Source organism: Porites lutea, chromosome 5 (genome assembly GCF_958299795.1).
Source record: "Porites lutea chromosome 5, jaPorLute2.1, whole genome shotgun sequence".
Lineage (NCBI taxonomy): Eukaryota > Metazoa > Cnidaria > Anthozoa > Scleractinia > Poritidae > Porites > Porites lutea.
Window position 1 is genome coordinate 25,166,801 of NC_133205.1, and position 17,718 is coordinate 25,184,518.

General features: G+C 37.2%; 1 protein-coding gene across 3 annotated transcripts; it reads right to left on the reverse strand.

Annotated features, from left to right (window-relative positions):
* Positions 1–1,945: 1,945 nt before the first annotated feature.
* Positions 1,946–16,101, reverse strand: LOC140939088 (uncharacterized). Of its 3 annotated transcripts, none has more exons than XM_073388646.1 (4): positions 16,012–16,101; positions 7,592–7,821; positions 5,378–5,531; positions 1,946–2,992 (listed from the first exon to the last, which is right to left on the reverse strand). In XM_073388646.1, the coding sequence occupies exons 2-4, from the start codon at positions 7,802–7,804 to the stop codon at positions 2,382–2,384; spliced, it is 978 nt and encodes a 325-aa protein (XP_073244747.1). In that variant the 5' UTR covers positions 7,805–7,821; positions 16,012–16,101; the 3' UTR covers positions 1,946–2,381. The 3 variants fall into 3 exon arrangements, with proteins under 3 accessions (XP_073244747.1, XP_073244748.1, XP_073244746.1); XM_073388647.1 differs by lacking the exon at positions 16,012–16,101 and adding an exon at positions 8,914–9,024; XM_073388645.1 differs by lacking the exon at positions 16,012–16,101 and adding an exon at positions 8,897–9,021.
* Between the last annotated feature and the right edge of the window lie 1,617 nt (positions 16,102–17,718).

Below are 17,718 nucleotides of genomic sequence, written 5' to 3' on the forward strand. Positions count from 1 at the left end.
GGAAAAAAACTTGTGGAACCAGTGTAGAGAAATTAAATGCACCAGAAAAAACTGACTGGCAGCCTGCTGACAGACTTATAATGTCAAGTTCCAGTGTAGGAGTCTATTTTTTAAAATAGCCTCCTCTACCCCTGCCCAGAACTGGACTACAGTTGAAACGTATGATGTTTGATTACAAGGATAGAAAACGCTTTTTGACTACTTGTTAAATTGTGGGAACTTACTGCAGCTAGGATTAATAGCCTGAGTCTGCAGGAAAATCCATGGGCAATCAATATTTAACAATTATTCCTTGAGCCCGAATGGGCTATTGACTCAGAGGCCATGAGGGCCAGAGGAATAATAATCCAACTAGCTGGTCAAAAATATCGAGACAAAACAACGTTGGCTAGCAAAACGTGATTCAGCCGCCACTGTTTTGGTTTTCAATGCCGGCGCTTTTTGTTATTATTGGGCTATAACATAAAGCCTAGTAGTAGCTCAACCAATCAGAAGGCAGATTTGATAATACACCACTAGTTGGATTTTACTAAATGGGAATAGAGATTTAAACTTAATCTTTCATTGCGTACTTGCTGGTGAGTAATTTGGCTTAAGACCTTTTTCAGAATTCAGCTTTTTCAACAACGTTTTGTCACCTCTCCCAATTGAGTTTCTTGAACAGGCTAGCCTATAACAGGTGAAATGGATAGGAAAATAGGTCATTCCCTTACATCTTTTAAACATATACTGTAAACTTTGGTTTATGAGCCCGAGGCTTATACATCTTCGTAAGGGTTTTAAGAGGGCTTACAAAAGGAGGGGCTTATATCTGAGGAGGCTTATAGCCAGAATTGAAAAAGCATGTCAATAAAAGCCATAGCAGAGCTAATCAAAATACGTTTTGCATTTGCTGGTTTTTAATTAAGCTTCAAAATGGCCTAATAAATCAAACTCATTTCAATACGGTTGGGGGAGGGCTTATTTCCCCGAAGGTGGGTGGCGGGGGGGGGGGGGGGGGGGCTTACAACCCAGATGTAATTTTTTGTTTATAGTTAGATGGGCTTATACCTGGGGTCCTTATAAGTGGTGAGGCTTATAAGCAGCAGTTTATGGTATTGAGCAAAACCACCAAACCTTATTACTTTCCCAAAATTTATAATGAAAATGTCAGAACATTGAATTATTCTTTTATTTTTATTTATAACATAACAAAAGTAAAGTGCGCGCTCTGATTGGTCAATTACCCACTTACTATTTGGGCATTTTCCTCATAGTTTGCAAAGATTTTTGTCTTAATACTGAAAGGAAGTTTTACAAAGACCGTTAAAGATAACGTAAAAGGTTTTGTAATCCACTTTGAGACAGCGAACTACTTATTCAGCAAAACGAAAGAAAGGAACAAACAAACAAAAAAATTTGCTATGAATGATTTACACACGCCATCTGCGCGAGCAGATGACAGCACTCTCATCATTTCCCTGCTATCCGCAAGTAAAATAAAAGAAGTTTTTCTCTTTTTTGCGTTCGACGAAGGAGAACGCTTACTATTTGTGTACCGTACATGAAGCAGTAACCGTTCTGTGTGCCATGCGATTCAACGGTATGGACGCCATCTTGGACCGGCCTGGCACATTTTGCCTCGATCTCATGTGTTCAGTGTTTCTCACTCGGGAGCTGGTATCTATTTTGTGACACTCGTTCACAGCCTTTTTGTGCGAAAAATAGCTTTAATCTGGGGAGTGAAATGCGAAAAATCAAACTTCAGACAATCGTAGGGAATTTATAAGATGAGCTTCGAAAACTGAACATGAATGGAACGGTCACAGGTATGGAAAATTGTAGGCAATATTTGCTTCCCCGAACAGATAATTTACAGAAAACTGTCGTTGAGAACCCCGGTTGTTTCATGTTTATGCCGAGCCGTTTACCATTCGTTAAATATTATTGAAATTACATGGGGTTGGGGAGTGCTTATCCTGAGTCCAAGAAGATTTATCTTTTTTTAAACAAAATGTGTCTGAATAAGATCTGATTAACTTGCATCCATGTTCTTAACCGGGGGTCTCTTCTATTTGATCATTGGTCTCACTTTACCTACAAGAAAACTAGTAATAAAATACACTCTCCTTTGAGGTTCTTTTTCTTGAGAAACTTTAATTCTGAAGACCACCAACCAAAACGTAAGAGTTTCTATATTTATAAGAACTTGTGAAAGTGTTCATGGTACAAACGATTAATTATGTACACTTCTTTACCTTAGGCCCTGGAACCCGAATCTACAACGTCGGCTTCTTAATTGATGCCTAAGCTGTAAGCAATACTTTATCTACATTGTTTAAGGTTTATGGTTTAGGAAAAGTGTTACGTTTCTCCTAGCTGAACTAATTACAAACTTGTTATCAGATTTCTAGTTCCTCCTGTTCCAATTCTGAGTGGACTCTGTGATGTCCTTTCAAACCGGAAAAACAGGCAAACGATTTACTGCATCGCTTACAATGGTATGGTCGGTCTCCAGTGTGAGTTCTTGTGTGACTGCGAAGCGTGACAGCCTGGGTGAAGCTTTTGTTACAGTGGTGACACTTAAATGGTTTTTCACCTGTATGAATGCGTGTGTGCGTTCTCAAGTTCGAGTATTGTGTGAACGCCTTGTTGCAAAACTGACAGCGAAAGGGCCGATCGCCGGTGTGAGTTCGGATGTGATCCCGAAGATGCGAGGATTTGCCGAAGGACTTCTCACAGTGCATGCATTGAAATCGCTTTTGCTTTTGTCGTCTTTGTTCCTCTTGAGGTGAATTCAACGACGAAGACGAAGATTGATGTGAAAGAGCAAAAGGAAAAGCTCCTGGACTTTCCAATGCCTCGGTTTTTTGTTTATGAAGCAAAGGAGATAATCTTTCTTCCCTGAGCCTGCACATCATATCATGCGGTTTCATCTGCGACAGGTGGTGCTCGTAAAGGCGATCGGGATACAAGGTGGTGACGCAGAGTTGACAGTTGCAGCGAGGGCCATCTGGAAAGTGAGTAAAGATATTTTTAATATAACACCAAAATATATTAGGCAATTAAGCTCAATCAATATATCGCAGTAGGACCCAGATAAATAAATCCAAAACACAATTGGAATAGCAAGGTTTTTAAATAAACGCATTGTATCAAAGTTAATGCAACTTTAATGATTTGATTATTGTTAGTGATTTGCAGGGGGAACTAATATTTGCTGTTAATTTCCTGATGGAAATTACTTTTAGAATCCAATTTCGAAGACATCACTTTTTGCCATGAAATTAAATTAATTGTGCTGTCTTCTGGGAAAGAAAATAATAATGGAGTTTTCAGAGCACGCAAGCTTAACTGAATTGAATACACGTATACTCGAAACCAAAAATCCTAACTTCAAATCATGTGCACACATTTCAAAGAAAATTCAAGAGGAATTTCTTTTATTTGTAGAGTTCTATCCAGTTATTACACGTGTGATCTTTATCAATAATACGGTTTTCTTTTTTTCTTCACGCCACCTGTGTTTTTAGGCTTTTAAACAAAGGGAAGTGTGTCCTGCCGAGAGTTGCTCTTGGATTAAATAAAGAGACGGTTTTTTTTTCGGCATCAATGCGTAGAAGTAATAACACCACTCTCTTACCTAGTCCCTAAAGTAAAATTCTTCTTGAAACTAAACACAAGGTCACTTGCTGGGATATCTATAAATTATCCAATCTTTCTTTCTTTTTTTTTCGTACATCTTGTGAAATTAAAGGTCATACTTTCTAACATAATTTGCACTATTAAAGGAAGCAAGTTGAATGAGTCAGAATATATATTTGCCATCCTTAAGGTGGAATACTTCAGTTAAAAGTTTTACGATTTATTTTGATAATTTGCTTTCTTTTCTCCCTAATTTTTTTCTCTGAATCATCGAAATTGCAGATTAAATATTCATAGTTAAAATTTAGAGGATAATGACTAAACATCATTACAGTACAAACTATTTCTTTCTTTACTTCAGACTTTTTGTTCGCCTCCTTTAGTTCACTGACATAGCTGGCACTTCAAAAAATCAAAAAATTCTTACGATTTCGCTCTCGGCTTTTCATTGGGTACTTCTCTAGAACAAACTGAATAATCTTTAATATCGCTTAAATCGGCAATGGATTTTTACGTACAGGCCATAATTTATCTCGATTCAAGGGGAGAGGGACACTGTGTACAACAAATTTGTTTAAGAACTATCAGCCATGTCAGTATTTATTTATTACTGCTCTCGAGAAACCAGACTTGTGTTTAGCTCGGCTGAACTGTAACACGGACGCATGTTTAGCCTGGCTGAGCGCTACAACAATGACTTAACTGGAATGACAGCTATTCTCAACAAGACTGCATAGCAAGACCTTGTATGTCAAATCTCGATTAGTATTAAAAGTACGTAATCGGCAAGTGGCCGTCGCCGAAGTATGAAAATTAGCCCGCATGTTCAAAAGAAGGACTCCGAGAACTTGTCGGAGTAGCGAAAGCAAAAATGCTTTTTAAAATATTGATTGCGTACATCGTTACATAAATCCTCCTTTGCGTAATGAAAGGACTGTTACGAACATTTGAAATTTACTTAGGTTCTAACTGAAGCCGATTTCTGGCGCAAGCTGAAGAATTGTATGGAACAAACTATTTTTTAAACCGACAAAATCATGTCTAAAATGTATGTGGTGTTGTGTTTTTTATTCAACTTGCTGTGCTTAGCGAAAATCGCAAGGCAACATTTTGAAGAATAAAGGGAAGGGAACAAGTAGAATGAGCAAAAAAGGAGAAGTTAGTAACTGAAGCATTTCTCCACATATTTGTGTCCTTCTCTTGTTACCTTACCAAAAAAAATGGTTAAAGCAAAATTTTTTATTTCTTTGTTAAACACATTGTGAGAGAACACTATACACGGTACAGAGACCAAATAATTTCAAGAGTGACATCTAATTTCCCTGTTAAAGAGTGATTCTAAACGAATAGGTCATGGAGTTGCGATAGTGCTGTTGTAATGATCGCCTGTGCTGGCGACGTAAGAGCCATCTCTTTGCTTGGATTCTGTCTTGTCGAATCCTTACGGATTTTCGTGAACAGTGCGTCTCTAAATAATGATATGTAACTCTGGAAGATCGAACAACTACGTATACCCAGCATTCAAACGTACAAAAATAAGCAGTTTTTTGTTCAAGAAAGACTTATTGCAACCCTGTTAATTTGCACAGTTAATTTTTTCAGCGCTTTGCGTGCAGGAAAAAAGTGATCGATGCTGAAGAATGGCTCATTCTATTTTTGCATGCTAACAAAGTCTCGCAAAACATCATATGTTGCCCATAATTAAAAACAGGCAGGCAAATTAATAGATTAGGAGATAGACTGTAAGCCTCACCTCTGTAGAATGGTGGTAATCTTGACACTCCCTCGGCAAAGCAGGAAGGGTCCTCGTGATCTGATGAGTAATGCCGAAATCGAAGCCAGTCATTTCTCAGCAAAGCGGAGTTCTCGGTGATCAAAGCAACTGAAGATGGGGCTGAACGTCGTGACTATAATCAAAGAAAACGAGTAGTGATCATTGGTCTTGTGTTATCTTATGTTCTCCATGAATCACTGTACCACAAGTAATATATACAGAATGGAAGAAGGATATATGTAGTCGGTATCAATGAAAGTTAATGTTTTACGGATGGGTGTGCAATAAATTATTTCTTTTTTGTGTTATAAAATGTGCATCTATATTTTTTAAGAGCTTTTAGATATTGTTTGCTTTCCATTGTGTTTTATTGTCTTTTTTATGACTCAAAAACTGGTACAAGGTATGCGGAGTAGTTTGAAACACGGTGAGAAGGCAAAGAGTTAATAGCGATAAGAAAACTGAACAATAACATTCTCACACTTCAGTGCTTAATCGATTGTTTCTCTGAAATGGTTGAAATTTACGGGAAATTACACTTTTGTGAAAAATAAAATCAAGCCTACGCTACACCTATTCAAATCCTTAAAAGTTTTGTTTTCACCGTGCCGCGATAAGATAAATATAGACGGGAGAAGCTACTAAGTGTGCGAAACAGGGCAGCTGGGGAAGGATTTGATCGCATTGGTCAACATTATATTGTACAAATTTAATTATTTCTATGTCCTATGTACGTAATATTTTGGCAATACAACTTCTTTAATAGAAACGGAAACTGTCGGATGTTTGAATTAGTGAATACTTCTTTCAAGTTGTTCTTTCCTTAACTCAGCCTAATGTTTAAAAAAAATAATTGGTGTCGGAGTTGAATTTCATCGAATCGACGTTAGTCAAAACTCGAGGCGTCGGCACATTTTCATAAATGGTCTAAGCTACATATTTAAATTCTAATCTTTAAATAGTGTTTCCTGCCACTAAGAGGAAGCAATCATTGTCTTTGCCTATCAGCATTTCAATTCTGTTTACACTCAGCCTTAACGAAAGTTAAGTTTTAATTACTAGCTGCCGACATTAAGTCCTCATTATTTCTGTCCAGAGGGCTAAGTTTCTAAGACGGTCCACGTAATTCATAATAATATTTAGGTGTTATTTTATGTCCGTCGGGCACAACTTTAATTTTGTTTGCCGTTGACTGTCCGTTGTGGGTAACAATTTTTATTCTCCAGTTCCATGTTTTTATTATCAAGTCAATACATTGTTAACTAAAGTGTGCAGGTGACAAGAGGCTAAAAAGCCATCTGAGCGATAGGGGATACTTGTCTCTATGTTAAACCAAATTCTCATCGTTTAGAATAAAGAGAAGTATACGTAGGTGAGTATTGAGAATTGCATTTTTAACCATGGAACTGTTAAACAGGTGTTCGACATGGAACAACAGGACGTCTTTACATGAGGAAAAGTAATTTCAACTCCTTGTACATGTACACAGTATCACTAGTTTACTCTGTTGGATTTAAGGAGCACTTTTCTGCCTTAAAAATTGTCAAAATGTTTTTTAGTAGCCTTGATAGTGTTTTCACATATTAAGCCTAACCGACCAATTGTACTACGAAGTGTTCGCCTATTTTAAAGATCTTTGTTCTCATACGACTTCCTTCCTTATAGTGCACCGTGCAAAAGGGGTTATGTGCTATCCACAAAAACTAGGTACCATCCAAAATATTTTAACGGTGAATCACTGAATATCAAGTTCACATCGTTTCGGAAAAATTACCTTTCTCAAGCCGTTGAAAAACAAAAAGAATCATCAAAACAGCTTTAACGTCACGCTGAGAAGAAACGCCCTTGTGGTTGTGAAATAACAACATATTGCATTTTAATTACATCAAGTCTGCGGAAGAAACTGTGCAAACCAATTTACTCCAAATGAAACTTTGAAACGTTCCCATTTTATACTAGTCAGGCGGACAGTTTTAGCTAGATTTCATTTTTCGTTTAACTAAGTTTGATTAGTTTAGAATTAAACTCCAGATGAGCGAAATAAAAACGACAGTAAAACAACCTGACAAGAAATGGCTCCCGTTTTGCTTCTGATACTCCTTCCCTAAACTGCTACCCGAATGAACCAAGGGAATACGTACTCTACCACACCCTTAGCGACCTAGAAATACGCACATCAAGACTGCGACAAACCTGGTGCAATGAGCATCGTTCGTCGCAGTTCGCTGGAACCTCGACAACCTGGTAAAGTTCACCTCCCAATGGGGTGACCAAAGTCCCATTTGGAAGTCTCCAAGTCGAGCAACTTCGCAGTACATTTTGCGCGTCGTGGCAGCTCAGAAACTTGCAGCCCGGTGGTAGATATTGTGGTAGTCCGTGAGGTAAATGCGAATATTGATATGCCATAGTCAGCTCTAAGTTTCCTGTGAAGTCAATAGGGTCAGATAAGTAAAGGTAACCATCGTTCAACTTATTAAATTGCGTCTGATCGTCATAGACGATATTTTTTATTTGCGCGCTGAACAGCGAAAAAAGTTACCCGTGGAATAAGTATTGGGTTAGCCATTTGAATGTGTATCACGTTCGATGATTGATTTCTGACTTGTGCTTTTCTTTTTCCCGCATCGAAGCTAGACATAAAGCTGACCTGAGAAATTACATTTCTATTATTGCTTTACCGGATACAGTGCCACTTTTTGGCTTAAACCGTTTAGAATTAATGCTGCGATGTTTAATCATGAATTCGGGCTGAAAGCGACTAGATGGACCAATTAGTCAGATGCCCACTGAAAGAGAAATGGCAAATTAAAATCTTTCAAAATGGTCAAAGTAAACGACGTTGGCAAAATTACTCGGAGAAAACATTTTGGGTCGTTTTCAGGTCAACGCAGTAAGCATTTAAAAACATTCTACTGTCCTTCGGTGCGGGCAATAGGATCGAATTATCGCATCAGCGAAGAAAACATTTGAATTAGACAAGATTTAGCTGAACAAACAGTAAAATGGACTTGACATAGCACTGTTTCTTTGGTATTTGATAAGGTTATTACAAAAAAAAAGAAAAAAAATACTTCTCGAAAAAAAGGTCGTTCTAATGACCAAGCAATATAAATTTTATTTTCTTTGAACGTTTCTGTATGCCAGAAAAAAATGTGTCCATCAGTTAACTGAGAAAAACGAATAACAGCGGTTTTCTCGTTTTTGTACGAAACGCGTTTGGAAAACGTTCCCTTTTTCAACAAAAATGCATGTCCATCAAGTCTTTTGGAGCGTTATAAAAAGTCTAACTTCGCTACCGTTTTAAGAATTAGAAAACTGAACGGGAGGAAAAGGCTAGAAAAAGATAAAAGTTTCTTGACACCTTGTAAATAAAAACTATCGCGATCAGATAAAGCAAGATAAAATCAAAATTTTTGTACTCTACTTAAGAAAAAAAAACTAGTTTAACTAAAAAAAATAAAAATGTGTAAAAAAACACTGGAAGAAAAACAAAATTACCTGGTTTGATGACTTACTTGCGCAGAACGTATACTCAATGGAACTTTTTACACCGGTCTTGTGGTCGTTTTCTCTTTGCAAGGCAGAAGTTAAGATCTCTTAAAACCCATTACACACCGAATGAACACAAAAAATGGAAGCGAAAATTGTCACAGCTGTAGCCCTATTATTTTAGCAAAGTGAGCGTCACAGGGATAGACCGATTTGGCAATAAATCACTCAATTGTTTTACGAGCAATAAATAATTTATGGTTAGCGATACGCGCGAGCTAATTCGTTTTTGGACCCTTCACGTTTAAGCATCTGACGCCAAGTTGAGTCTGTCAATTGGATATAAATTATGTTGATTTCATTAAGGTCAGTGGCACTGTTTGTGTATCTCTCTTTCAAGCTCTCACTTCCGTTGGTTCGACAGCTAACTTCCATCCTGAGAAATTTCCAGGTGTTACTTTGCTGTACGCTGACAAAAGTTATAGAAAACTTTTTCAATATTATTTAATTTTCCTTGATGATTTATTTGTGGTCTCATAATAGTAGGTGAAAAGTTGTTCTGTGGGTTCCTCTTCACTACTTCGGAAGTCAGCGACAGAGCATAAACTGAATATGAAACAAGACAGCGACAAAATTGGCCCGAGAATACGTCAGTAATGTACAAAAAATTGGACAATAGCACGTCTGTTTCTATGGCGAATTTCAAGTTTCTTTTATGTTAACTCCACTTGAAAGGTGAAAGCGTATTATGGCTTGAATTTCACTTATTAAACAAAATTTTTCCCTCAAATTTGTGATTAAAATTGATATATTCATCGTTTTGGCAAATTCATGCTCCGTTATTTCGGTCGATGTTATGAAAAATGATTTTATAAGTATTTTTCAGTGAGGTAAAATTTCCGGCAAAATGCATAAAATAGGCCATATACGCCATAGCTAAGGTTTATTTTAGGAGGCAAGTTCAAATTGCCTCCGATGTTGGGTCTAAATTACAATTAAATACTCTTAGAAAAAGTTATTTTGTTTCTTACTTTGCGCATTGGTTTCCACAAATAGCCGTGCCCGCCCCTAGGTCACAAGAATACCTGCAAATTTAATAGGTTGCAAAGTTCATAGCCTTTTTTTTCTTTAAAGGAAAAATATATAAGCTTGTAAAATTTAATTGTCATTCCCCCGTTTATATTTTCCTCTGATGATGTCACCGTTTTAGGCAAATCGATCAAGTGAAGCGAAATTTTAAAGCAAAAAGGTTGTAGCGGAAAAATGGCGACGAAACCGCAAAAGTAATTTTTCTCAATTTATGACGACACTATTATCGACTACTAACAAAACAACACCTTTAATTGCCATTGTTTCACAGAAGTTAAAATTAAGATATTATGATATCGACACATGACGGGCGAAAAAGGGGTGGTATTTGGTTAAAAATCAAACCGCAGATAAGGGTTTTGGCTTACACCCTGCCCATTTCGTTTTTTTTAGATTCTCGTCGACTTAAACCTATTTTTTTTTTAAGTTTTTAAGTTTGCAGAGCGTTCAGATCCTTGTTAAGCCCTGGGAAAAGGACAGATGCCAAACATATGCCAAAGAAAAGGCTAATTAAATAACTTATAACAACTATTTTTCGTGTTTAACCTGTATAAAAGATAATTTCATGGTGAACAAACATTATTTTGTGTTTTGCAGTGTTCAAGTGCGCACAATAACTTATTTATTAGCTTTGGATTTTCCCCTGTATGCTAATTCCAGAGAGAAGTCGCCGCAATCAGTTCAAATGAATAAACCTGTAAATTCTACAATGAACTCGCTAGGATTTCAATTACGCTCTTCTGAAAGCTGTGAGAACATATTAGAGTTCAAATGAGCCAAGACTTCGAAGGACAAGGTCGCTAATTCGTCAAAGAAACATAAGATAATGCCGGTAAACTTACTGCGTACCGACGCAACGATATCGTAAACGCAATCGTTAAAATTGCGTTAAACATCTCTAGGAAAATAAAACAAACGAAACGTGCAAGTAAAAGACTAGAAAGGCTCTGCCACAATACGATTGATGCTCATCACTCTCGACCTTTTAAGAACGTTAATACGTTAGTGGATTTCAATTTGAAACCAAATTTGAAAATTTGGAATATAAAATTAAACCATTATCAAAACAATCAAGCCGGCCCTTGTAGTGGCAACATTTGACAAATAGGTGTAAATCTGTTTATTTTGAGCTCTATTCTTCACAGTTGAGATTATCGCAAATTAAAAATTGTTGCAACACGTAATTCATTACACAAGATTTTTTGGTGGTAAGTGTGCAAAAAGTTGTTTGTTTTATGCTTTCACCGCCGAATTGAAATCCATGAGCGCTCTCTTGTCCGAACCTTGGCCTGAGTGTGTGTAAACCCTACCATGCAGTGCTAAAAAATGTTTTGGTCAGTTTTTCTTTATTTGAGATATTTCATGATATAGATTTGGTATACCTTAAATACGACTAAGGTTTCAGACAGTCAAGAAATCAGTCAGTTGACTTCCCTTAAATTTGAGCCTGCTTGTTTTAGGATTGATTTGATTTTCTCTCTCTGCTCTAACAGTGGGGACTTGGAATACAGCATTTAACGTCGAAGTGAAATTCATGGTGATGGTCACTGTATTATTTACAATAAATGGTTACAGTTATTCAAAATCAATTAATGCGAAATCTGTTTTCCCGGCTCAAACGCACTTGAAAAAAAGAATCTCAACACCCTCAAACAACGTACTACTTATCGATTAATCAATTCATTCTCAATTTTACATTTATTTTTCATGCCTGTTGATGCTTGAAAAGTCTGTCAAATTGAATTTTGATTTAACTTTGCGCAAATTTAGTGTTGTGGTCAAAGCTTGCGTACTCTGCGGCCATTCATTAGACAGTAGAAAGCCAAAAGTCAAGGAAATTAGCATCACTTTAGCTTTCGACTCACACTTACCGCGCGCAATTCTCTACAAATTGTATTTGCTTTGTAATCAGATGTCATTATACTCGAGGAAATATTGGGGGATTTTAAAAACATTATCTGAATTACTTCCTATTGCTTGACCGTCTAAGGCAAACAATGCCAGCCTTAAATTTTATTTTCTTCGAGGCTGATTGCACGTTGTGAATTCTCACGTGAAACAACGAAAAACTAAACACAAACAAGCAGCGAAAAACAGTGGAACCTTTAGAGCTATAAACTAATTGTTCTTTAGTCTGCCAACTGTCCGGCATCCAGAAAACAAAACTCGATAACTCTAGAAGTAAAATTAGCAACTTTAAACGGAGTTATGTCGTCGTTAAATTTTGAGGGTTTGTAAGCGAGAACAACCTTTTTAAGGTATTTCTTGTTCAAGAGGACTCAGTATTTTGCTTCGATGGTGCGGTCAGTCTTGAGCCATCTGGAGAACATATGCTTTCTTGACCAAGAAAAAACTTAAGCTCTGGGCAAGCAGCGTGCTATTTAACAGTGACCACTTCGCCAATAATTTACCATTGTCTTTCACGGGAGTCAAGCCGAGCAAGTTGCTAAGTGGGGTGTACGTTCGAGAACTTTTTCTGAGCCCTTTCATGTTGGATTAATGAACCAGAACGACGGAGGCATAGAACGAATTCCAAGTGGCAATAGGTTGTTTATTATTTCATGAAGTATCGTGGCGTTCTTTCAAAAGAGTAATCTCAACAATCCTCCGTGTAAGATTACTAACACAACTCAGGTTAATTAGAGTTTAAAAATGTTATTTTATCTATATCAATGATAGGAACGATCACAATTGACATGTTAGGGGGAAAAATAAAATCAGCCATTTTTTCGTTAGCGTTTAAGAATCTCTAAGTTTCGTTTTAAGTGATAAAAGTCAGGGATTTAATCTATTCATGTATTTATTCGGGTGGCTAGCATAGAAGATTACTGGACTCGAAACTCTGGTTACAGACTTTCTAAAAAGTCCTTTAATTTTTTTTTCCTGGTTGGTTACCTTGTTGAAGCTCTCTAACAACTTAAGAGAGGTCGACTCGTAGCAAATCTACTCTGATAATGGCCCAAAATGAATGAAGGAGCATACAAAGAAACGATGACAAAAAATTGAAACGTAACGGTAACCCTAGGTGGTCTCTTTTTTACGAAGTTTGTGGAATACTAACTGCTGTGAGGACAAACAAGACATGAGTGTTTGCAGTGTAAGGGCAATTTTCAGTTTTATAAAGTGCACCACCATCCGGCTAAAAAAGAGACGTATTTGAATTGTTTTCGTCGGTCCTCACGAAAACGCTAAAAAGATCGATCGATAGAAATGCGATAGCATCCTTTACAGAGCATGCGCAATACTAGTAGTATATGATATTCAAATACCGGCGTTTTCGGTAAAACGTCATTTACCCTTAGACGGAAGGCTATGATGGAGAAAAAAATCTCTCATTACAGCGCCTTAAAAAGGGAGTTCGCGCTGTTTCAAACTTCATCGCGATTATTCCATTCCCTTCAATTTATCAAATGTAGGGGAATTTTTATGAAGATGAATTCTTATGGACCGTACTCAAGTTTGATGTTTAGTCTAAGTTTTTTTTTCTTATTTTTTTGCCTCCAGATTATGACTATTCATTCACTATTAAATGTCGGGAAAGTCGGGAGTGAGCGAATTAGCCCGCAAAAATAGTGAAAGCGAGAAAACTGGGGAGAGGGTGATTCCAACTTCGGTCAAAGCCACTCTCGTGAGCGACCGGCTCTGGTTACGACCACCTTTTAAAAACCCCGTTTGAACTAGGACTTAAACATTGTTATGAAAAGCCCTCCCAAAGCGACCGCGACCACTTTAAGAATCACCCAAATAGACTTTACCTTTGCTCTCGTAAGCGACCACTCAGAGTCTTATTCATATAAATCAACACTTTACTTGTAACTTCTTTGAACACAAACACAACATGAGAACATGGCGATTGTTTCTTGCATCAACTCCGTTCTTACTTGTTCTCGGGATTCCCGCGAATAATGTCTCATGGAGTGTTTTTGCTACTCTGCGACCACTTTTAGAATCACCCAAATAGACTTTTCCTTTGCTCTCATAAGCGACCGCTCATCAACTCCGTTCTCACGTCTTCTCGGGATTGTCACGTGTTCTCGGGATTCCCGCGAATAATGTCTCGTGGAGTTTTTTTTTTCACTCTGCGAGAGAATCTCCGTCAACTGGGTTGGAAGGAAAGAGAGCCTTTATATTAGTAAAATTGCCAAGTTTGAAAGTGATTTTTTGAAAACTAACGAAAACATATCTCCTCACAGTCGCGTAATTTTGCAAACATTTTTACAGGTGAGGAGCAATTTACCCCCACCCCCCCCCCTCCCCCCATACAAATGTCTGTAGATTTTCGCAGCTTTGTGGAGCTATATCTTTTCGCTCACTTACAAGACGTATCACTCTCAAACTTGGCAATTTTACTCATTGTAATGGGCTCTTTACAGTGGTGTCGACGGATATTCCCTGACTTGTCCATGTAAAAAGTTGAAAAAAACGTGGAAGTGTCTATTGATTGCGTCATTTACTAGCCAAGGGTATGACGCCAGAGTTGCTACTTTTTTAAACATTGTGTTGCTTTACAAACTAAACATGGAATGGTATTGCTTATAAACATTTTAAACATTATGTATATATAGATATTTGATAATATTTATAATTGCCAGATAATTCTCTTTGGATTACGCGGTACGCATGTATACAGTGGTAATTTTGTCTCAGCCGTGAAGTATACCGACTAACTAAAGGGTTATGCTACTTCAGTTAAGAAAATGAAGATGCACTGGCAATTGAAATTCTTTCTAACTTGAATTTTTCTCAAACTAAAATGCTTTTCCTTTTATAACCATTGCTGTATTAGGCTTTAAAGTTTTCCGTATCCGTTATCAATGAGTGACATTGTATTGTGTCAATGAATATAAATTGTATTTAATTGTTATTGTATTTTTAAATAAACCTTGTAGTAATGGTCTCATTAAAACGACCGTAGACCACGGAGGAAATGCTCTAAAGCTTTAAATGATTGCGAATGGAAAATTATAACAACTACGAGAACAAATTTATAGTCTGCAGAAACAGTGAACAAGATTTCTAATCCTTAATCCCCGGTGTCCAGTCAGCTATTGGAACGAAATTGCCGTCACGTTTTGTATATTTATATATTGCTCGCCCTTTTTGTAGTTGAGAATTCCTGATTGAGGAATTGTAATTCTCTACATTGTGAAGCATTGAGTTGGTCATCAAGATATATTGTACAAATTGCCAGAAATACTGTGCTCGTGTCCACAGCTTTTAGCGATATTAATTATCTGCGCGAACGAATAATACAACACCCGCGAGCCTGTTTTTGCATGTAGTTTTTCATCTTTTACCTGTTAACTTTCTACGTAACACATGTTGCTGAAACAACTTTTCACTCTGCGAAAAGATCATGTGTTGTGATGTATTTCAGTGAAGACCACTTGTTTGCGGTTTGTTAGAGTGGGTACTTGTGGTTTTAAGCAACGAACAATATAGGATGAAACTTAACGGTGTAAAGACGCCGAATAAACAGTTTAATAAACACTTAATAAGAGTTGATATTGGGTTTTGGCCACTTGAGAAGTGAAAGCGGCCCGTGCGCGACAGTCTAAAGGAAACAAATGTACATGAATTAAAAACAGTAGGAGGAAATAAACTTTGAAATTTGTATTAATATCGTTCTCTTATGGTCAAGGATGTTTAAAGCGAAGGGCCCGTCTAATAATTTTATCTTGCTCTCATAAGCTAACTTTAGGAGCTAAGTTGCAGTGTCCCATTTCTTTCGATATGCGCAAAAACGTTACCGAAGTAATCTTACTGTGTAACTCTTCAAGTTTTCTTTAAATGTTCACGGCCATTTTGCCATGCTAAATAGAAAATGACGATGAACATATCGATCCGGACGAACTGAGTTGCAAACTTAGTGAGTGGCTTAATCGTTTGTTTTTGTTGTGATCATGATGATCAAATAAGTTAAGTGAAAATTGATGTGAACAGTATTTTAAACAATCTTTTGTTTGTTTTTTGTATCACTCTTGCTCTATAACCCTCAATGAAATAGCAGAAAATTTCCAACACTGTTTGCTTACCTGAAAGAAGCTGCAACGGAGGTAGCTAGCCTCGAAAGGGCCGCTTCGCTTGCTGACCGTAAACTCAGGACTTGTTGTCTTCAGTAATAACATCGCGTTTTGGCTGAAAATATTGGCATATACTTCACAATTAATGCCGGCATCAAGCAGAGATTTCTATATCGTACCTTTAATGAAAACTAGGGTATTGAGCACAGTGAAGGGAATAGGATGATTGTCTTTTTGGCATTTTGTAGCAAGAGATAAATTTTGGTCATCTGTAAAGGCACGGTTTAAATTTGGCTTAGGAATAGTTATAGTTCGATTTCTTCTAATTTTATTTGAAAAATTAACCAAGTAATTAAGAAATTAATCGTCAACCTAACAGTTGAATTTGTAGTCATCGATTGGTTTACACTGTATCTAAAAGTAACAACGGGTTTCACGGATTTCTGTTGGTTTGGGTTTCTTATTCTCGAAAAAGCGTCAAAAGGTTTTGTCATTGATTATTCATAGACGTTTGCTTCTTCTTCTTAAGTGGTGATTATTAGACAATGTGGCGCCTAATATTTACCATAAGGTTACTAGAGTAGATGCTTGGCTAGTGTTCTGAGCGGGTGCTTGTCAAGGTAGGCGCAACATTGCACGTTATGTCATGCTATTCGCTTAACATTAGTCCGTTTCAGTTGCAGCAAATAACTGAAACACGAAACAATTATTCGGCGAAGATGGTTGCACTAGGCTTATCATAAACAATCGCAATCAGTGGAGAAAAATGGTCTCTTCGATGATCTAATCTTTTGATCATAACCCTAATAAAGAATAGGCCGTCCTTAATAGACACAAATCTCACTGATTACAATAGATAACATTTCAACTAAAAATGTAAGCGCAGCCAATCGAGAAAATTACCGCAACTGAAACCCTGAAAAGTATTTCAAACCAAAGGTTTTTATTTAGAAACACAGTTGAAAGTCTGGTACTTTTCAAAACACTAATAGATGTATAACTTCACTAAAAAAATTGCAAACGTTTACAAACGGCTGCGAGTTTAATTGGGCGCGCTATTCTGGTGATTAAAAGAAACTCTTATATCTCGGAGAATTAAGCTGAGTTTAATATCATCCGATTCTTATACCCTCTTGTTATGTTTGTCCCACTATCGTGTATAAATACTGAGAAATGAAAAACAAAAAAACAAAAACAAAAAAAAACTGAAACGTCTGACGACGGTGTAACTAAAAAAAACACTTCACCAGGCGTCCTTCATTCTCTCGCCATATTACCTTGTAACAGAGAGTCTTAGAATAGACGAAGAGTGTTAGTGCTTCAATATTATGCGTTTTGGATATTGCACAAAATAACTGTATCTCTCCGTAAGTTTATCTCTCAAGCTTTATTGTAAGTGTTCTTATGAGCTCAGCATGACGTTAGTCTGTTTGCCCTGAGTTAGAGGGACTCAGTTAGCAGATGCACATGCGCATTAGAACCCATTTTTAATCTCAGCTGATTTGCATATCACGAGATGCGTGATTCATACGGTCTTTAACCAAATAGGATAAAATAATATTTGAGGATGAGTGAAAGATCGAATGAAACCCTTGGCGAGATTAAAGCGGATTTCTAGAGGTATCTGACGCGTTCCTTTGATTTCGGGTTGAGGTAAACGCTATTCAAAGTTGCAAAACTAGCGTCAAGGCCCGGCGGGGGGGGGGGCACTTTAGGAAT